The following is a 22,838-nucleotide window of genomic DNA, read 5'->3' on the forward strand; positions in this document are numbered from 1 at the left end:
GTACACACCAGAGCGTTTAGGGGTATGGGGAAAATTACGTAATGGGTTTGCTAATATGGGGTTACAATTTGAGGGAAATCGGTTGCCAAGGGCAACATGTGTGAAAAATGGTTAGGAACCCCTGTTCTAGGGAATGTCCTGATGATAGGGGGATTTCTGGTGTGGAAAGGGAGACCCACATTTTCATTTGGCAGACTCTGTGGGCTTCATCCATAATAGGATTTTTCCATTAGTTGTGAGGTTTTTTTCCAAGTCTGTCTTGCTCCTAATGCTGGGTTTTTTATTTTGGCGTTCTGTTTTGTTCCAGTGTGTGACTTGTCTGTTTGCAGAACAGCTAGCCGCCCAATGACTCAGCAGTGTTTGCTTGTGGCATATTCTAGTCCAAAGCACATTGGTTTTTTGGGGGGTGCCAGGAAGGCATGGGTGGGTGAATGGATCGTTCAGCCTCTTGAACTGGATTTCCATGGCTGCTCATCCCTATGGATTGAGTTGTGGCGAAGCTAAAGTGCACTCAGTGTTATTGTTAATATCTCCTGAGTATATTGTAGCTTTTTTTCTAATGTATTTCCGGGGGGGGGGGGGGGGGCGAGAATTTGAAGCATTGTTTACATAACGTGATCTGTGTATGCAGAATACTACAGAACAACCAAGTTTTCTAACATCTTAGAGACTTAAGAAATTTACTCTACTATGACCTTTGATTATGAAAAATGCACCGCCGCAGACAGCACCAGAAACACTTGAGCATCTTAATGGACACGGAAGCCAAAATATTCCAGTGTGTGGCTCCCAGTGTATTTTCAGTTGTTAACTCTTCATCAGCTGACTGAACTAAAGGATTCTTGAAAACCAGTGTCAGAAAGTGCTGTTAAGTTGCAGGGTTTTCAAGGCAAGAGTTGAGCATGGGTGGTTTGCTGCTGCCTGCCCTGGTTTAGCAACCTTTGACTTCCTTGTTTATCTCCCATCCCATCCAAGTACTAACCAGGGCAAGCGAAGCATAGCTTCTGACGAGATGCAGCTTGCCTGGGCTATCTGGAAAGCCAGGTACGTGTAGGTTATATCACACTCTCATGGAAATGGCAAATAAAATAGTACAGTAAACCTTTATTAGGCATAAATAAAATAGCAGTAATACGTTTCATTAATTATTGGTGCATAAGAATAATTCAAAAACATGTTAAAATATGCCTTAGTTTTATACACCATCTTAAGGTAAGATAACATTCTGTTTTAAATTTCAGTTGTGACGTTATATCTCCATAGCTTTACAATTAATGTAACTTTAAAAATGAAGTGGAAATGTACACGTCCCATAACTGCATCTATATTTTAACTGGATAGCTGCACTGGGAAAGACTGTGGCCAGAATGAATATACGGATAGCCAACAGGAAAACAAACTTAGCATGTGAAATGACTTATTTTGCTTCAAGTAGAGCTACTGCCAGCTAGACTGCTGCAGGGGTTACCGGTGGCACTTATATAAGGGGGCCAGCTAATAAAGGTATCTTTCTTGAAGAAGACAGTCACCTGTGACACAGCAGGAACACCTCTTGCTTCATTTCAGCTGATGACAGGGAGTCCAGAGCCTACCGTGTAGATTTGTGATGTGTTCTCTGTCATCTGCAGGTTGGCATCTGTCTTCTATCTGGGTAATGGCTTAAAAAGCTTATTCCACAAGCATTTAGTTACTTTGCATGAAGTTAGCTCAGGCTCAGTTAGTGCATCATGAGAAAGCCGGAGTTTATTTGTGAATCATACAACCCTGGGTTGTTGGGTTGATGCAATCCATTCTGCCTCTCACCGAGTGGCACTGTGCAATCTTCAGCTAACTGCAGATTGTTCTGGTGTCCAGGTCGGGGTACTCTGAAGAAAGGGAGGCTAGTTCCTTTCCCAGTGACTGGGATTCAGGCACCCACATCTAGGCATCACAACAAATTGAAGTTATTTGAAGACCTCCATCTCTAATCTAGTAGATCTCTATATAACATGAGGAGAGCTGTAGTGATCAAGCTCAAACCAGGCCCATGGCAGGCACAAACATAATCCATTTTGTTATTCATAATGGAGCCCAACCCTCTGGAATTTTGCATTTCACAAAATTACATCAGCAGGAAAAGTGTTCTGATGAGCATGGCTCAGAAATTTCAACAGAGGAGTTGAAATTTGACGACAAGGGAGGGGATCATTCACTCGTTTCTGGAAAGGAGAACTTTCACTTTTCTTTTAGTGACGAAATCTTTGCTGGGATCAAACGATGATGTTTCATGGAAAGGGTTGCAGCAGCTGACATAACTGAAGGGAAGCCTTCTGGCTGACTTCTTCCCTCCAGCATCCATCTGACTTTCTGTCCCTGCTTTGAAGACCAAGCAGCCAGATGCAAAGGCAGTGAATATGTTGCCCAATCTTTCCCATCCACCTCTCTCACCTACTGTCCAAGTTACCTTGGTTGTATATGAGGGAAATGTTAAGATGCAAGGCCTGTACTGCTCTAGAGCAGACTTTAGTTGTAAGCTCCTAGAGTTTGTTTTCCGGTTCGCTTTTTCTTCCTGGAAAACAGAAGCAGTTTTGAATGCAAGCCTTTGCAGTGCTTCACAGATTTCTTTGGCAATAAAACTGTTTCTTTGGTCTTGGTCTTTGTCTTGTATTTCATGAAGTATCATATTAAATCTTAAGTATATGTTATGTTTGACCCTGCTCTTCAGATGTGGAGGAATATGAGGGCCTCAAGCACAGAGGACTGGTTTTGTCAGCTGAACTTAGCAGCCTTCGAGAATTCAGATCTGATATCCTTTCCCTTCTGCAGTTTGCTTTTATTTTGTAGGTGCTCCTCAAGGGAATGAGACTGCGGGGAATAGTGGACTAATTCTTCAGAAGTGGTCTGAATGAAGATACTGAGGTTCCTGCATTGCTTTGACCTCTTGCTGGATGCTCAAACATATTCTTAAAAATTTTTTCCAGAGGCTTTTCTCAACTGTCTCAGAAAAAAGTCCCTGTCTTCTCCCCCCCACCTGCTTTTGTTTCAGCCACACTTGGTATTGTCGAGGCTATCGGTATTTGATTTATTTAGAATATTTTAATCCCAGCTTTTGCATAAAGTTCTGGGTGGTTCACAACAACAGTTAAAACCACAGAATAACCATTTGTTAAAACAGGCTTTGATAAGGACTCAGTTACCAGGAGGAGAGCAGTTTGCTTTCACACAGTTACTCTCTTCTGGTTCTTCCTTGTTGCTTGGGGAATGGCCTTGGCCCTTCCTGGTCTGCCTTTTGAAGATTCTCTGTGGAGGGATATCCCCAACCTCCCCTCTCCTGCCAGTCTAGGGTTTAGGCCCTGCAGACTTGTCAGGGCCCAAGGCCAATGGGGCTTTCCCCATGGATCTATCTCACCCCTGACCTCATCTAAAGGAGCTTACTTCTACCCTGCTTGGGCCTAGTGAGGATTGGTCAGCCTGTCCCCTTTCCCACATGACCAGGAACTCTCCCCTAGATTTGGCCTCCCTTGTATTGGGCTGAGTCCCTACCTACTTGTCTGTCGTCACATCTTTGGAATCCTTTGGGTGCGGCTGAGGCCTTGGTATGTTGCTGAACAGCTCCATTGGCTGGACAGCCTCCAACCACATGGGTAAATGAGGAGGATACAGTCTCTGGACACACTCTAGCCCAGTGGTGGCAAACCTATGGCACTCCAGATGTTCATGGACTACAATTCCCATCAGCCCCTGCCAGCATGGCCAATTGGTTATGGGAATTGTAGTCCATGAACATCTGGAGTTCCATAGGTTTGCCACCACGGCTCTAGCCACTACACTGGCTGCTCCTAATATGACTCCTGTGTAGATGGAACTAGATATTCATTTATTCATTTATTGGACTTGTACCCCGCTCTCCCCCATAGGGCTCAGAGCAGCTAACAACCAACAAAACAGAATATTGTGACGCTATGAGTTTGTTGCTGAAAATGGCAGCATCCTGTGGAGCGTGTTGCTTCTGAAGGAATAGGGAAGTTCACCTAACTCTTGATACCCTGCTGGGAATTTCCTACCCTTGTTAGCAAAAGCTGTTGATGCAAATAACCATGCAACGTGATAACATCAGGACATATTGCCCAAGTGTGAAATTTTGCCAGTATTGGTTTACTACCTTTTTGCTTCTACTTCAGTGTACTGGATGATCATGGCTGTTTGTGACTCCCCTGAAAAGCTTCCTTTTCCATGTCTGCATAAGACTTTTCTGTCTTGGCAGTGCATGATCATGTGGCAGGGTCTTTATAAAAATACACTAAACGTTAATTTTCTGGAAGCCTGGTCTCTTCTTGTGAAAGCTTCGGATTGGTATTCCCTCCTGTATTTCCACTATTACACCAATCTTTGAAAGATGCTTTGTTTTTGTCATCATCACTCCCCTCCCCTTTTAGAGAAAACGTCTGTTTTTGGTGCCAAGCTCTACTGCCTGCTGTGTGCCTCTCTATTTGGAATCTTTGTTCGTAGTCATTGCCCTGATGCTGGTGGAATTTTTTCATCTGCGCAGCTGTGGGCAGTCAGTTTTGCTAGAATGTAGAGCTAGGAAGGACTTGTCATTTTATAATATCTATTGGCCACATCAGTTAAGTATGGGAAGAAAGCACACTCTTTCATGCAGACATTGCAAGATCTTGAGGTCCGTGCCACAAACTCTTGGCTAGTTTGCTGTATGCAAGTAATCCTCTCGATTGCCCATAAATCCAGACTTGTCTGCTTTGTATTACTTCTCTACCTCTTGGTAGGGAGGGCATCTTCCTTGTTCTACTATATCTGTGGTCAGGTAATGACAGGCATGCTGCTTAACAAACCATGATTGTGATTCTTAAATCACTTTCCTGGGAATAAGGCCCATGAAATAAAATGGGACTTGCTTCTCAATAGACCTATTTAGAATTGATTCCTTAAGGTATTGTGCATTCAGATGTTGCAAGTTAGTACAGTCAGTGTCAAACAAACCTTGGTTCGAATCCTATTTGTTATCAGCGGATGCATTTTAGTTTGCTGCTCTTCCCCCAATAAACCGCAATACACTGTGGTTTATTGTTCTATCTTAATGCACCTTAAGAAGCTGTTAAGTGGACTTCCCAGGAAGGAATATTGAGCAGAGTCTTAGAAATCTGTACATCAGCCAGGGGTGTCCTCCCCCTGCCCCGCCCCGCCCCGCCCCCTTCACTTTTGCTTTTGGTGAAGGTTTCTGCCCTGATACTTACATGCAGTACAAAATTTCCCTTTTTGTTGGAAGCTTCCAAAAAATGGCAGCAGCACAACCCATATTGCAGAACTTTCTGTGCCAATGATAGAATCCTCCTTGATAAGGTAGTCTGTTGCAAGCACAAAGGTTGGTTAGCTAATAAACTGGGCCAGATTGCAATTTGCAGGTTGTTGCTATCCAGGATTGCAATGTGCAATTAAAAACCTTCATCCATAATGATAATGTGTTCATAGGAGTCTGCACAAAGTTCTCTACATACATTTATAGTTGTTGTTGACAATGGCCTTATAAAGGAAACCAGTACTATCCCCATATTGCACAGGGAACACTGTCACTGAGGAAAAATGGCTTGCCTCAAGTCATCTAGTGAATTCATGGCAGAGGTGAGATTTGAACGGTCTCTTGGCTACTGCACCAGCCTAGTTAAATCAGAAATCCTCAGCTCTCTGTAGATACTGAATGGAATTTTTGCAGCCAATTGTTTGCTGCATGTGTGGTTAATCCTCATTTATAAAACTGATTGAGGTTTCCTTCTTTCTTTGCTCTGGACTGCCGTGTCTTCCCCCTTGATCTTGAAATATACTTTTGGGTAGTTCATTTCGGCCAAGTTTTGTGCAAGCTTTTAAAATCTGAGTATCTGCAGAGAGGGCTCTTTGGTGCCAGGAGAGTTTTAGGAGACTGCATCACATTTTTGGGTGCTAAGAATATACTGCCAACCTGGAACCTTGAGCTTTGCTTTTCCTAGCCATTGCATCTTTTAATAAAAGGCGGGGAATCTTTGGGCCTCTCACACTCCTCTTCCTCTCATAGGCTAGGCTTCCTGGTATAGAACTAACCATTATTTCTGGTGGTGTCCAAATCACGTGCGTTAGCCAACTGCAGCTTGTTTATTGCTTGCAAAAGAGGATTCAAAACTACAGTAAAGCAGCTTGTTAAAAGCACTGGTTTATTCATCACAGGATAGCCTTAATTTATGAGAACAGGAGAGGGAGTATCTTCTGAGACTGGTTCGGTAAACTGAATGCAGCCAGTCTTTTGACAACTAAAGCTCAAAAGTTCTCTATTAAAATGGCATGGTAGATAGTCTGTCACTCAAATTTACTTTGAGTTGTAGCTGGAGCCAGCTTTCATGGATAACTTGAGGGATAGATTATGCAATGTGGTTTGTTTACTCTTGTGCAGATAGATTTAAAAGTATTTGGTTACCGTTAAATAACTTGCTACTTTTTGGAACTGAAGTGAATGTATTTTATTGGAAGTTTGGGTCGTAATAGATTGTGTTCCTGCTCTTTCTTCATCTCTTCAAGGCATCTTGGCGAACCTTTGGCACTCCAGATGTTATGGACTACAATTCCCATCAGCCCCTGCCAGCATGGCCAATTGGCCATGCTGGCAGAAAAGCTGATAGAAGACCATGAATCCATAACATCTGGAGATTATAAAATCACTCCTACTATAATCTACACTCTTAGACAGCAGTAACTGTGTTTGACTATATGGAGAGATCCTGCAATGGCTGGTGTGTGACATGGACTAGTATGGACAGGTGAAGGATAGGTGGAAGTGCAGTGCTGGCTAATGACATGGGTGTGGAGGCTGGGCTTTGATGTACATCTTATTCTCTTCTACAGCAGTTGTATGTGGCTGTGTGTTTTATGCAGAACATCTGCTCCTGTTAACGTAGGAGACTACTGGTTTGTGTGGATTTCCAGAACTTTAAAGAAGAAGAAGAAGAGATTGGATTTATGCCCCACCATTTTCTCCTGTAAGGAGACTCAAGGTGGCTTACAAACCCCTTTCCCTTCCTCTCCCTGCCACAGACACCTTGTGAGGTAGGTGGGGCTGAGAGAGTTCCAAAGAACTATGACTAGCCCACGGTCACCCAGCAGGAACATAGGAGTGTGGAAACACATCTGGTTCACCAGATAAGCCTCTGCCACTCAGGTGAGGAGTGAGGAATCAAACCCTGTTCTCCAGATTAGAATCCACCTGCTTTTAACCACTGCACCACTCTGGCTCTCAAGCAAACGCTACCCTTCATACCTACCTTGTGAGCATCCAGCTGATCATTGCTGGCAACAGATGGCTGGGCAGGATAGACTGTGACCAGATTTGTCAAGGGTGTTGTACTTGTCATAAAGGCGGTTGGGGGCCTTTCTGTTAAGAAAAATGATGACTGACGTAAGAGGCTTAATAAAGCTATATGTGGGGCAAATAAAGTAGGTAGAACTCCTCCCCCCTTTTCTATAATATTAGAACTGGGGTACCCAATAAAGTTGTTTGGCAATAGGTTCAAGATGGAAGGTATTTCTTGACTTGAATAAGTATATTGTGGAACTCACTGCTAGTGAGCATAGTAATGGCATAGTAATGGTGTAGTAATGGCCATTTACTAGGTGACTTTAAAAGGGGGTTAAACCGGTCTACAGGAGGATAGGACCAGTAATGATGACTAAAGGGAACCTCCATATCTAGAGGCAGCATACCTCTGAATGCCGATGCTTGGATAGAGCATCACAGGGAGGCTATGCCCTTCATGTCTTGTCTGTTGTTGCTCCAGGGCATTTGGTTGACCACTGTGTGAAACAGGATACTGAATTAGATGGATCACTGGTCTGATCCAGTAGGGCTCCTCTTACGTTTGAAGTGATGCAAAAAAGTACAGGCTCTCTACATTTGGTACTGTTTAATATACCTTTCTCCCCCCACCCCCTCACCCCCTCATCAGTGCTGAAGTCTGCATTTTCTGTAAACCTGCTGATGACTAAACTGGGTGGGGCACTAAAGTATTTCAGAAACTTGCCGACTGCATTACTCTTCTTAGCCGTCACATGTTTCCCTTCATCCCTGTGACTGGCTATCCTTGGCAATTGAGCTGTCTTTGTCACATGACTTGTTTGATGAGCTGTCTCCATTTCTAGTAAGTGGGTGGGGAGGGAGAGTTAAATGGATCCACTGTAGCTGCGTTCTCAGCTTCCAAAACATATTTCGCATCTGTCTCACTTGTGGTAATTTGGCGATCTTTGCTTTGCAGGCCAATATCTAAAGAAACAGTCCCCTGGCCCATATGAGCCTGCCTTACGCTGTCAGAGCATCGTCCCATCTAACTCAGTCGTTCTATTTCAGGTGTTCATTCTTAGGAGTTTATTCTGGCAATAAAGGATCCAATTGGCCATGCTGGCAGGGGCTGATGGGATTTGTAGTCCATGAACATCTGGAGAGCCGCAGGTTGCAGACCCCTGGCATAACTTATTTTGGAAACAACCTGGTCTAAATGCTTCTTACATGGAAAATTCCAAACAAAAATGCATTTCCCCCCACTAAAACGTTTCTTACTGCTAAAGCTGTCTCCATGTATATTACTTCCATGAGCACTAGATACTTCATAATCTGCAATTTTGTGTTCTCCCCCCAGGCATCTTATAGCCATGGCGGTGACTGATAGTCTAGTAGTTTCTCAGAAGTCAGCCTTCTAAAGATCAAACACGACATACCGATCAACATAGCTTTTTTATTTCTTTAAAAATCATGGTTTAAAGCGAGCAATCCTGATTGTGCTGAGGCTGATTACTTGTGTTTGGCTGGTCCCGCTGAACACAAGATTTGGAAGCTGGCAAATTGGTGTTTATCCAGTGTAATGCCTCTGTTAGATTTTCTGGGGATTTTCAGCAAACAAAGTGATCATTTGGGATTATATTTTCAGGCTTTTCATCTTTTTTAAATAGGTGGTTATGTCAAAAAGGGATTTACTGTACTTGGGTTGGTAAGAAACCTGGATTTAAACCTTGCTGTTCTGCTTAAATAAAGATTGTGTTGGTGCAGGGAGGAGCTTGTGTAGCTTCGGCTGGGCTGCTAGCCTGCATGGCCTGTTGCCCTGCTCCGGAGTGGTTTTGCATTCTGAATCAGAATGCAGTTCTTCAAAGTGGGGTGGGGGCACAAGGGGTTTTGCCAGGCTTGAGTAGACTTGCTAGTCCGTGGCTGGATTTCATAGCCTGTTAAACTGCCCATACCTGAACCAAGAAAGAGTGCGAAGCATCTGCTCGAAGGCAACTTTGTTGAACAATTCAAGCTGAAAGTGTGGACTTGAAGATTGGATGGGACCTTAATGAATAATAACATTTATTCCAGCATAAGAAGTCCTGAGTCAGACCTCACTTCAGGCGCAGAACCTGTTTTGGGGTTATCCCTCGTTCCTTTCTCTACTCAGGCCACCCTGATAGTCTGAGGAGGAGACTTTGTCCTGGTGAAGCTCCTTATCCTTGATGGTTACCTGATGCATTCTGAGCCTTTACATGCTGGAAGAGATGTGGGAGGCACTGGGGAAGCCAGCAGCCAAACATGAGCTTTTTAAAGAATTGCACTCCATGCCACCATTCAAAGCGTGGGGTTTTCAGGCTGTTTCCAGAGATGGGAGAGGATGGGTGATAGGAGTCAATTATGTCCTACCCAAGCCTTGCATGCAGAGCAGCTTTCATGAGTAGACAGGCAGCCATGACTGGTACAGTGCACACTTGGGGTTCTTGGGCATGGCGTTGCTGACCTGTGGTAAGCCAGTTGATGGATGAAGCCCAGCCAGCAGCTGGACTGGCACAGAGTTGGGAGGGTGTGGCTGCCATGAAGATGAGCCCAGGGGAGGGCATGAACCTGCCCAAGCACTAACTTGGCTTCCCCCCAGGGTTGCTTGGACCAAAGGTTGGGAAACCACAGCTCTATTTGACCCCTGTTGCCTAGGCAAATCCAGTCTCACCCGGCAAGTATTTCCAATGAATTAGATAGTGTGAATTAAATTCCTGAGGCCTACGGATTATGCCACACTATAATCATGGGTCGTAGAAATTGAAGCTTCTAAAAACCTGCCTCTCAGTAGTTGGCAGACTTGCACTTTGTGTAATTGTCTAATCCCCTTTAAAAAGCTATCCCAGTTGACTCTCATCTTATCTTGTGGCAGTGAGCTTTGTAAATTAGTCAAGCAAACCGCATAACAGCATCCTATCTTCTCTGTCTTGAATCTGCTCCTGAGATGCAGTATTATGAGAAGATGATGTAAGTTTAGTTCTTTTTAAATTGAAAAGCCCTAACCTCTCTAGCTTTTCCTCATGCGGGGGGGTGGGGGTGGGGTGGGGATAACATCAGTATGTTTTCTCAGCTCTGTAGGGTCCTTTTTGAGAAAGTTATTCCAAATATGGCTGGGTGGTAGATTTATTTCAAAGCACTGTAGTACTGAGACTAATGTTTTCAGTTCTTTTCATAATATGCCCAAATATGAAAGGTCTTTTTTCATTGCCATGATACAGTGAGGTGATTTCCCTCTCTCCCATTCCGCTTTCAGTGCTATTCCAAGTTCTCTCTAGATGTACAGATCACATTAATGTATAGCCTTTTTTGCCCCTATTATATACTTTCCTGTCTCTTTTTTGATTTGCATCTTCAGATGCCTTTGCTTCAGAAAAATGGGTTCAGAGGTAGGTTCCCTGCCCCCCTGAAAATAATGAAGAGGGTCTCCTGTTGCAGGATGAGGTTAAAGAGTCTTTTGGATTGAATGTTTTGCTGTGTCTTTGGTACAATCCTATACTTGCTTATGATGTGTCTCCACATGTATGTAGAACAATCACTGCTCTTCTTGCACCTTCTTCCGCGTCGGAAGAATAAGGTAGTGTTGAAGTCTGTGGAGTCTTAACCTAATATGAGCATTGTCCTGTAACCTTTGACCCTGAGTCGAGAAACCACGATTTGATAGATTTTGGTGCAAGAGAGTATATCTGTAATTTGGCTTACTTTCAGCACCCTCTACTGGCATGCACTTGAAGTACATGGGGCTTCACCTTCTACCAAAGGGGAACAATGAAGGACACAGGTGGACTGTCACCTGCCTGTTTAGCCTCAAGTTAAAATGATCTAAACTCTTGAGAGCCACTATAGTTTGTGAATGAAGAGTTGGTGTTTTCTGGGATCAGGTTTCAGGTTCTCTGGATACAGACTCCTTACATGGCCTTGGGGAAAACAGCTTACAGTCTGCAAAATGAACATAATGTTGAATTGATATTCTTTGTTTTAAGACTTTATGCCTGCACAGTCTCTTTATTTTTATCAGTTTTTTTTGTTTACTCTGTATAAGTTTTATACTTGTGTGATCTCTTATTTTATTATCCTTTCTGTCCTTCATGGAATCGAGGGCATACATGGCTCTCTCCCAATTTGATCCTCACAACTGTGTGGTGTGGTAGGTAGGGCAGAGGGAGATGGTGGGCCCAAGGTTATCAGATGAGCTTTGTGGCTGAGTGGGGATTTGAACTTGAGTCATCCAAGAACTAACCCAGCACTCTTAACTACTACACCACACCTGCTCTACATGTTGCAGAGGGAATGCAGGTTAGTGATAGAACATGTGTTTTGCTTGCATTCAACCATGAGAGTTTGTGCTGTTCTTCCGACCCCACTGATGCAGTGTGAATGTGAGGCCGGACTGATTAATGAGCACACTCGTCCTTATGCTTTCTTCCTGTTTTTTTTTTTTTTACAGACAAGGATGCAGAGTTTGCAGCCTGATCCCAAAGCCCAGTACAGCAGTGTGTTTGAAGGCTTGAAGAAGATCATCCGCACTGAAGGCTTTTGGCGGCCGTTACGAGGGATCAACGTCACCATGCTGGGAGCGGGCCCGGCCCACGCAATGTACTTTGCCTGCTATGAAAAAATGAAAAGGACTTTTAGTGACATTATTCATGATGGAGGGAACAGCCACCTGGCCAACGGTATATTGACAGTACCCCGGGGTCCAATCCCCGCCCTTTGCTCACTGCGTACTTTTCTTATGGTTTGACATCTTCAATCTGCATTTCTGCTTCTAAGGAAAAAAGACTCTGGGAAAAAGACTATCCTTGGCAACCTAGGCTTCTCTTTCCCACAGACGCCTGCAGTGTTTAGATGCTCGTGTCTGAAGAATGCGGAAGATACGTAGTGTTAAAGATCCTCCTAAAAGTTAGATATTGCAAAGCATTTAACCATATGTCTCTTTTGAGTTGGGGTTACTGGGCAGCAGATGCTTCAGCGAGCACATTCCAATCAGGCAAGCCTAGCACAATGAGATCGTCAAGAAAACGGCTCTTGGGTCTAGCCTTTTGCTTTTGCCATCTATGTGGCATAGAGTATAAATGATTTGGTTGTGGTGCTTTAAGAATACGAGATCAGTCTTCTGAGATCAAAACACAAGTTTACCTAACCTGGTGGTCTGTCGTCAGCATCAGGCAGTCAAATGCCTATGAACCTTACAAGCCTTTCCATGTTCTTGTCTCACCATCTGGTATTCAGAGGTATATTGCCTCTGTACACGGAGGTTTCACTTAGGATCCTTGTTGGCATTACCTCTGCTGGAGAGCCTTAGCAGTCTCTGTCTGAATAAGTTGGCCGGTCTCTGCCTTGGCAGATCATGAATTTTGCACTTAACTCTTTGTAATCCGTAAGTGTAATCGGAATAGCCCCTGATTGAAATGCTTTAAAAATTTAGGCTGGATGTAAGAAGGCAACTTTTTCATTGCGTGTAGCATTGTGCTGGCTTATTGAATGGTTGTGCATATATGTGATGTTGTTTAATGTGGGTTGCAACAGCTACTCAGTCGACTTCTTGCATGTTATGCGAGTGGTACCCTAACCTCTGGATTGCCGAGAGATGATGCCAGCCTGTACTGATTCCAGCCAAGACAGAAACCATATGTAGGCTGCATTCTCTGTATGCTGGAGGCTTTCTTCATTGAGTTGGATCCAGTTCTGTTGTTTGAACGTGGGGTTATGTGCATGCTACGCAAATACTCTTGTATATTTGGAACCCTTCTGTAGTGTGTGTGTGTGTCTGATGATTAAGTCCAAGTTCACACACTCAGGAGAGTGGTAGAATGGATTGCACCTTTTCAGGCTACAGGTGGAGGATCACATTTTAGGATTTTCTTCTGGGATAAAAAAGACTCCTTGCAATTAGAAAGCCATCTTAAGGGAGAGAATGTTTGTCCCTGATGTGCCAGTGTTCTATTTGCATGGCGTTTTTATTGTTGATAAAGAAAAGGAACATTTAAAGATGAAACCCATCACCTGTGGCCTGTGTTGTTATAGTCCATTCTACCTCCTCCTTCATGTATGAATCAGCTTTAAGAAATTCTCTTCTTTGTGCACTTGATGGAGCATGTGCAGAGACCAAGGTGAGTACAACCCATTTGAACGATCTGGTTTTGATAGTGAATATGTCGTGTTTAGGATCGATTTCCAAAAATCTGTTTCTGTTGACTTTTGAATCCTATTTTAGTAGAGAGGCTTCCTTGGGAGTTCTTGGGCCAGTCTCTTCCAACCTCGCCTCCCTCACAGGGTAATTGTGGCTACATAGTTGGGGAGGGGAAAGCCTAAGCTCCTTGGAGAAAGAATAGGATTACAGTGGGTAGATTTTTTTTCAGATGTTGGTTGTTAAATTTAGTTTACATTAGAATAGCTTACATGAGATAAGATGTGACTGATGTTGCAGAATTCCACCTGATTAAACATTTAAGGGAGCATCTCCTTGAAGTGTGGTTGCATAGTTCTTTAAGGGCCAAAACAAACAAGACTGGGAAATCCCATCTCTTTTTACAGCTAATTTTAAGCATGAGATCTTGGTTAGTTGTGATCAGTGACCCAGTACCTGGAGAGGGCAGAGTAAACACCCCTTTCCCCCTGTGACTGATATTAGCATTTATGGATCTTGTATCATTTCATCTGTTTTGAGCCCTAACAATGATTTAATGTAGAATTCCTTCTGGCATGAGGTAGAATTTTTCTTCCTCTTCCTGATTGATGCACCAAGTTGGAAGGGATAGAATTTCTAGGAACAAAGGAGTAAACAAGATAGTGTCTACTGAATGCAAGTTTTAACAATGGCATTAGTGCTTGGGGCTTGCCTTTTATTCTGTGTTCCCAGTGATTTAAAAATGTGAATAAAGGTTGTTCCTTTTTGTCTGCTCGGACAGGTAAAATGCTAGTTTCCTTAGCGTTCCATTAACATGTTGCTACAGAGAATGGTGTTGGATGAAAGAGGCATTTGATAGTGGTTTGGCCTTTGAATAAATAATAATAATAAGTTAATACTTGTTGGAGGACGCTACTTTGTGCTTCAAAGCTCCCCTAGGTATGAAGTACGTTTTCTAATGACTGGCATGACTGTAAGTTGTATGTTTGTTTTTATTGTACTCATAAAGATGTAACTCATGAATGAGATGCTCGTTAAAGAGCCAGGAATAACTTCAGCTTCCTGTTTTGAGTACAATGGGGAGCCCTGATTTGCTGCTTCATAATGTGTTGGATTATGCATTTGTAGGTATTTTGAAACCGAATCCAATTCCAGCAATTTATTTACAGTTGATGACCGGTCCAAAAAGACCCAGATAGACATCAGTACTACAATACCATTAGCATAAACTGTGTGTATACAAAAATACACTAAAATACAGATCAAGGATAAACATAATCTGTGCTACATACAAAGGGGGTAGTCATATTGAGTACCCTAAATTCAAAAGTCAAAGTTTTCCTTGACGCTCATATTAAAATATTATTCCAGTAAAATTTTTAAAGACTCAGTTCTTTCTTAAATTCAAAGCCTTCCCTGACTTTTAAGTTTACAAAGCTGCGTACAGAACCAAGCAACTATTTGCGTTGTTTGGTGATACTTGCCTGAGAAGATATTAAAATCTGATTTATTTGATTTCCCTGGGAAGCTATCCAGTAATGGCCCTGTATTCTGAGACATATACAACAGCTTTATCCTGAGTAGGATCACTGGTTTATGCAAGTCCAGTTTTGTTCATTTTGTTAGCTGCTCTTCAAGGACTTTTACAACCTTGAGAGCTGTAACTGGAGACTGAACCAGGGGCTATCTGTTTGCAAGTTTATATGCTCTGCTTCTCCAAACATTGCAGTAGGAATGGCTGACAGGACTTCAGTGCTGCTTAAAACTTTGCACATCTGTCCCTTGAAGAAGTTCACCCAGTAAAATTAGGTCCATTTTGGCTAATGGCTTTTGAGATTTTACTGTTGCTTTTTCATTTCTCAAGTATGCTTCAGCAGGGAGGCTGCAAAGGCCAATTGTGTAGGTGGTATTTGGATGTCATGAACAAAACATGTTCGCAAGTGGATTTTGCTATTCCACACAGTAAAATCCAGCTGGAAAATGCATTGAAAGTGGATTGAAAGTGCATTATTTTGCATGTGTGGAAGGGGCCTTTGTAAGCCCCATGAAGGCCAATTGTGTAGGCGGTATTTGGATGTCATGAGCTTGTAATGAGCATAAATCCAGCTTGTCTGGGGGCTCATGTTCACCTTCCCAGCCTAGGAATTCTTCAGTCAAACTCCTATTGGCTGTCACTCTGAATGTGGGCTCTGTTGTGAATTGGGTTTGCTTCTTTCCCAGTAACTAGGATTTCTTGATTAGAGGAGACCACTGTGAGTTAGATTGCAGACTTGCCTAACAGATGAAGTCTTCAGGGGAAGGAGGATGAGCTGGAGCTCCAAAATAAGCCAGCTTTGGTTTTGTTTGTTACAAACTCTGTATGTTATTTCATGTCCTAAAAGGGTCACAGGTAAAACTGTCAGGGAACGGAAACAAGAGCATAACCAGTTCCCTGCAAATGGGCCGCAGATAGTCTCATATAGGATATTTGCCGAAGGAGATGGCATGGGGTGAACTCTTGTGTTTGGAACATGAGTTTTTATAAATAGCAATGGTCCTCTCCTCTTACTATTTGATGGGCTGCACAAACAAGGAAGGTTGTACATTCAGGAATCTTGCACTCTGAGGTCTGGCTTAAGGATTGGTTGTTCAAGGAGTTCATTGTGAAAGGGTACTTTCTGTCTGTCTTTCAGGACTAGCAGGGAGCATGGCCACCCTTCTACATGATGCTGTGATGAATCCAGCCGAAGGTAACACTGTTGGGTGTTGGTAGTCCAGTGGGGTTGAATGGAGACAAGGGCAGTGGGAACACGTGGAGTTGTGTAAGAATCATACTGGCAGCATATTGTGTGTTCAGATATGTTATCTCTCAGTGAACCTTATTATAAAAGCCTCTTAACAGTTAGACTGGTAATACTTTGTATTGCAAGAATGGAAGGAGTGAGGAGAGAAGGGCACCTGGGCTTAGACCGCATTGGCTACCTGAGTCTTCGTGACTTTGCAGGCTCCCAAATTATGTTAAAAATGGCCTCAGTCAGACTGAACAGACATAGGTGCTGGTGCCTCCTAGTCCTTAGCATACTTTGCATATGCTTGGGATGAATGATACACACTTCTAAGTGAATTGGCAAGTGGGAAATTTCCATGATAGAAGCCTTGACCTGGATAACCCAAGCTAGCCCTATCTCATAAGATCTTGGAAGCTAATCAGGGTTGGCCCTGGTTAGTACTTGGATGGAAGACCACCACGAAAGTCCAGGGTTGCTACGCAGAAGCAGACTGTGACAAACCACCTTTGTTTGTCTCTTGCCCTGAAGCCTCATGGAGTCGCCATAAGTCAGCTGCTACTTGACTCCAATTTCTACCACTGAATTTCCCAGATTCTCCTTCACCTGTTGCAATCAGCCTCAACATTTTGACTCTCGCTGCTGGAGGAGACATAGTGTTGGGCATGGCCGCAGCATGTCTGCTGTGCTCATACACTCTTTCCCTCGTGTGGAAGACAGCATTCTGGTTTCAGAAGCGAACTCCAGTTCATTGCGACATCTGAATGCTTGTGTTTGGTCAAACTTGGGTTTGTTTCCTCCATAGCAAACCATGACAAAGTGGAATTGATTGGAGTCTTCCCAAACCAGGAAGCAGCCAATTGTACTCTGGAGATGGGGTAGAAGGAGCACGTGAAGTCTGCAAACTGTGTTCATGCCCACAGTAAACCAGTAGGGTTGTTCTGAATGTAGCTTGTGACTTGAAACTAACTTGGCTTCTCTTGCATTTCTTACTTTGCCTGCTGTCCTGGCTCGGGACCTGCCCAACTTCTTTGGTGGCCACCTATTCCTTTGACCAGTGGTGAAGCAGCGGATGCAGATGTACCATTCTCCGTACAAGTCAGTCTTGCAGTGTGTCAGGACGGTGAAAAGGACTGAGGGGCTGAGTGCCTTCTACCGCAGCTATACCACCCAGCTCACCATGAACATCCCGTTCCAAGCCATCCACTTCATGACCTATGAGTTCATGCAGGAACAGATCAACCCTCGGCGACAGTACAACCCTCAAACGCACATTGTCTCCGGGGCTGTTGCCGGGGCTGTTGCAGCTGCAGCCACAACCCCCCTGGATGTCTGCAAGACTCTCCTCAACACTCAGGAAAACATGGCCTTAAGTTCTGTGAACATCAGTGGACGCCTCTCAGGAATGGCCAATGCGTTCAGGACAGTTTATCAACTAGGGGGTGTCGCTGGGTATTTTAAGGGGGTTCAAGCACGAGTTATATACCAGATGCCTTCAACTGCCATTTCTTGGTCTGTGTATGAATTCTTCAAGTACTTCCTTACAAAGCGTGAGGCAAATAAAAAACCAGCATGTTGACAAAGCTGGCACTGTAGCAGCGGTCCAGAACGGCCCAGAGAGACGCCTGATGCGCAAACTCTCCTGGTACAGTCTGTTGAAAAGGTTTCTAGTAGATTCATTGCCGAGTTCTGTTGAAGGAGAAGTTTGTTGTCGTCTCCCCACCTGTTTTTGGCTAAACCAAATTGTTTGAGGACTGTTTTTTAAAAACAACAATACAAGTATTTATAATTTTATTTCAGTTGATAAAAATGTGATGCAGATTGTAAAAGAGTATATTGTTTCTTCACTGGAATGCTTTTGGCTGCCCAGAGAGAGATTTCTGGGGAATTGCTTTAAACAAACAAACAAACACACAGAGATAAGCCTTTAATTGAACAAAGTTTTATTTAGAGAAATTGTGTAATATAAATAGATGGATAATATTTATCCTTTATTTTTCTACATAGTTAGTTTGGTGGCTTGAAAAGTGTGGCAGCTGATAACAGAGGGTTTTTTTAAGCGCTTATTTTTTTTTCAGTAACCAGTAGCACTATTTCCTGGTTTTCCTGAACCAGAAGGTTTTTAGCTCAATATTACAGTGGCAGTGAAGTCCTCCACTGTATAAAGTGCTTAGATGCATGCTCTGAACATCCAGCTTTAAGAAATCTTGATGCTAGCAGAACCGGAGTCCTGAGAATCTGCATGAGATGGGAATGGTATCCCTACAATTGCATCAAGATCAGTGGCTGCTTCTGGAAATCTCTTCCAGTGGTTCCCATATCAGAGCAGAGAACTGCTTCACTGCGCATATTTTTAGGAAAACACTTAAAGGTACATTAAAAAAAGAACCTCCATTTCTGAGCAGGTTTTGTGGCTTCTCGTTTATCCCTTCTCACTAAGCCTCCAGTCCTGCTTTGCACATACCTAACTGGCATGCACAAGGAAGTCTTTTGCACTAACATGTGTAAATTAACACTGACTGCCAAGTGTTTTGCAGGAGTGGGGCATCAGTTTACATTTCTGAAGAAAGCTCAATTGCAATTGCTTGTAGGTGTGTGTTTTTTTAAAAAAAGACTGACCAGGGAAGGCAGCAATCAGGCCTTGGAAAACAGACGCCTTAAAAAAAGAGAAAAGAAAGTCAAACTTGTTTCCAAGCCAAAAGGCAGCAGTATTTGCTGTCAGCCATCTGACCTGTACTGTACAAGTGAAGGTGTGGAAAAGGGTTTTAGTTCTTGTGTGGTAGCCTTGCATTTTTTTTCTGCTGTGAAAACTTACGCTTTGTGTGGTGTCCAGGGGAAGGGTTTATCAGATTAGTGTGCACAGGCTTTTGTCTGTGTGTATGTTTTTGTTCAAGCAGGGATTGGGGCCACATGTTTCCATATCCCCCTCCTCTGCTTGCTACTGCCCATTCTTCTGGGAAATAAAATTGTAGGGTAAAAAGAAAACAGAAGCCTTGGGATTGAACCAAACAAATGTATGCGAGAGAAACTGTTGCATTCTGTTTTTCAAAATGGGTGTATTTCAGATTGTACCTGATACAGAATTACTGCCCTGAAGTATCCTTTCCCTATGCAGGTTTGCTTAACCCATGTTGTGATGTCGTGGCACCAAACGTGGACTTGCTCCTGGTTCTGTATCCCTCATTGCTGTTTATAAATGAACACAGATGGTGTAATAACATGGTATGAGCCATACAGCATGTATTTGTGGGGGGTGCTTTACAGAGAAGTCCTGTGTCAAGGAGAAGACTACTTCAGCAAAACATTTAATTTTGTCCTGAGCCTAGTAGTGGTCCAAAAGCCCTAAATCAACAAAGAGGAGTTGTTGTCTTGTAGTCACCCTGATGCAGCTGTGGCTATAAAATGAATTTGGTTCATGCTCCAGCCTCCATGTTGGTGGAATTCTAATCTGAAAGTGTGGTGTGTTATTTTGTCCAACCAGAAGGTGAATTATACCTCCAAACTGTTTGCCATTAATAACTTGTTCATTAAGTACACCAAGTTGACATTTCCCCTTGATGTTTGGATTTGGATCTTCATTTTATTTTTAGGCTATGTGCACTTGACAAAATTGTTTTCCATGGGGTGTGTGTGTGTGTGCGCACATGGGTGCAAAGAAGGGTCTTTTCCTGAGGCCTGAGGGGATAGGGCGGGATATAAATCCAATCAAACAAAAACAAATATGAGTCTTATAACAGCAAAAAATAAGAGCCATATTTAAATGTTCAAGATACCACTTGAATGTTCAAACATTTTTGTCATCTCTCTTGTTCTGGTTTTCTCTCCCAATCCCAAATCAAAACAAGTCTGTTTCTTTTTTTAAAGTGAATAACTTCCATTCAACTGAAGGATTTTATTCAAGCCAATTACTGTTTGAGCAGCTATTGAGATCCCTCTGCAATTTACTTAGTTTCTGAAGTGATGCCTTTAGCATCAAGAACTGGACTATATATGCAGGATACAGCCACCACACAGCATCTGATCTTTTGAATGTTTGCCCAAGTCCATAGATTTTTTTTCTGTGTTGGCGCTCTGTGGACACTGTCTTATGCTGTGTTGTTTGCTGTAACTATTGGCAATACTACAAGATAAAATGTCTGGGGGCAACCAGCCACAGCTATTCAGTGAAAATATCTGTCTAGTTCTTCGAAGAGCTGAACTTCATGTGACATTGGCATATCTGTGTCTCTAAACATGCTTTTTTGCTAAAACCACCTTTAAAATGGGTTATTGAAAGCACAGTTGTCAGTCCAAGATAACCAGAAAGCTCTCCGTGCTTCAAAAAAAGAAATCTGTTAGTCCCTTCATGAAACAAAAGATTGCACATGGGGGGGGAGCGGGCAAGGCAAAAGCACAAAAAGGTATAGGAGATCCAGAGTTGTCCCCTGCTCACCATTCCCTTCTCCCTTCTACCCTGCAGCCTCTCCTGTGGTGGTTCTTCCCCTAACTAGAGTCTAACTCTGCAAGTAGGTCTGCCTGGGTGAAGGGGAATGGGAAAGTGGGTATCCCCCCCATGTGTTATATTTGTATTTCGATGCCACCCCTAACTGCAGTGTTTGTGTGGAAGCTGAATGGAAATTGGGGCCTTAACTTACATTACACTGCTTATGGCTCTATCTTGGGTCTCATCAAACCAAATGGTACCTGGGAATTCTTTAATGAAACATAGTTTGCTGTTGCGTGGGAACTCATCTCAGATTAGGATTATCAGCAGAGAGTTTCGGCCTCTCCTCTCCTCTTGTGCTGTTGCCTGATAAAAATTTGCAGAGCCTGTTTTTGTTCTGTTGGGGCAAACTTACATCAGTATGCATACTTTCCCCCAACAGAATAGACAGTTTCAGGTGAGGAAAATGGTGTTAGGGGACTTAAACTCATCCCTACCACAGCCCTAATCTGGGGCTCTGCATTTAAATACTATAACAGACGCTTCATGTCCTGAAATGTTTGCAATGTGCCTGTTTTGAAATGTTGGGTTTTCCTGTAATCTTATTTGTAGGATGTTTCATCAGCTAGGGCGATTTTATGACTTATTAGTATTTTCTAAATGAAGCATCTGGAGAGGAACTCTAATGACCTGAAGTGGACTGTTGCAGTTTAACTCTGAATGTGTAGTTCTCCTGCTTCTTTCTAATGGGTACACCTTAATGTTTTAACTGCTGACTCTTCAGTTCGAAGCACACCTTCAAAAGCCTGGTCAAGGGCCTCTTGTCTTGGCTGGGAATTCTCCACTAAGACATGAAAATACATCATTTGAAATGTATTTGAAAGGGGTTTACAAACAAAACACACAGAATCACACTCATTGCTGCTTTGTCTGCTGAAACCGCACATTTTTTTAGACAAAGAAAAATTTCAGTTTGCTGTTTTTAAAATTGCCTTTGTATGAATTTACCAATGTCGACTTCTTAAAAGAATATTTGGTAGTGCTGAAAGGTGAGTTTCTGAAATGCTGCTACAGTTTCAGCACTGGAGCTCGAAATAAATGATTTGATCTATTTGCAAGAATCCCGCTTCTGTGTCCTTTTTTTAATCACATGCCATTGAAATTAATTTGGGTGGTTAGCTTGATAGCTTAGGAGCTGTGTGTAAATTCTGCAGGGATTTCACTTGACTTTCACGCATACATGAACTATTGTTACTTCATACATTTATTGTGATCTGCCTTGAGTGATCTGCCATGAGAAAGGCAGGTTATAAATGGAGTTGTTGATAAAAATGCTAATCTACCAGTCATTTAAGACAATCAGTTTTAAAATTTGTGAAGTCAAAATAACAGGCAGTATAAAATAATCTCAGGCCATTAGCTGTCTTCTCAAGAATTACTGGTATGAGGGCTTGGATATCGTTCTTGCCCTCCCCTCAGTGTGCAGGTCTTGACATAGTTCTAAGGAAAGTGGGGAAAGGGATGACTTAGCTGTTTGCTGTTAGGTTCTAGGTGGTCCTTTCAGGAATTAGAGGCAGCATGTGAGGAACAAAGCATCAAGAGGCAAAGAAATTGGTTCCCTTCTCTTAGGACCACTGCATACATGAGAAGGTTTCCATTTGACTGCAGCATCCTCTCCGTGTTCAACCATTCTTCCGTTCAACCAAGACTCCACCATGAGCAAAGCATGGGAACCATCCTCTTGTTTGCTGTAATGTGAAGAGAAGGTTCACATCTTGAAGTACGCAGCAAACATGTCAAGGCCTGTTGTATGTTCCATTGTGTTCATGTCAAAGTAATCACCCAGAGGATACACTGTAGTCACAAGTAAAATGATCTTGAAAGTCAATGTGATGATGCTAAAGTGGGAGAAGGGAGACAGCATTTTCAAATATTTGTGTGTGCCACAGATAGCATTGCACAAGTCACCAAATGTGAACATACAAAGAAGCCTAAACTTGAGGCAGAATATTGGCCTATCATGCTCAGTATTATTTCCTCTGAGTGGTAATGGGTCTCCAGCATCTTTTCCAACATCTGCTGAGACTCACTGGTGATGCCAGGGATTGAACTGGGACTACCTTGTGAGCAGAAATCTGGTAGTCTGCTAAATTTCTCTACTAGCATTTCTTTGGCCTCATCCAATGATAGTGAGCTCTTCATTTATGAGGTTCT

At 42.9% G+C, this 22,838-nt stretch overlaps 1 protein-coding gene across 3 annotated transcripts in view; it reads left to right on the forward strand.

Moving 5' to 3' along the window:
• Positions 1–21,745, forward strand: part of SLC25A37 (solute carrier family 25 member 37) — a 31,728-nt gene extending 9,983 nt beyond the window's left edge. Inside the window, exons 2-4 of one of the 3 annotated variants that reach the window (XM_048512734.1) lie at positions 11,754–11,982; positions 16,109–16,165; positions 17,260–21,745. In XM_048512734.1, coding sequence (XP_048368691.1) covers positions 11,754–11,982; positions 16,109–16,165; positions 17,260–17,780 — 807 coding nt within the window. In that variant the 3' untranslated portion in view covers positions 17,781–21,745. Of the gene's footprint in view, positions 1–11,753; positions 11,983–12,056; positions 13,420–16,108; positions 16,166–17,259 lie in introns of those variants that run through there. The other 2 variants (XM_048512735.1, XM_048512736.1) reach the window with 2 other exon arrangements.
• Positions 21,746–22,838: the final 1,093 nt, after the last annotated feature.

The sequence above is a fragment of the Sphaerodactylus townsendi genome, linkage group LG12, assembly GCF_021028975.2.
Source record: "Sphaerodactylus townsendi isolate TG3544 linkage group LG12, MPM_Stown_v2.3, whole genome shotgun sequence".
In the NCBI taxonomy this organism is placed as follows: domain Eukaryota; kingdom Metazoa; phylum Chordata; class Lepidosauria; order Squamata; family Sphaerodactylidae; genus Sphaerodactylus; species Sphaerodactylus townsendi.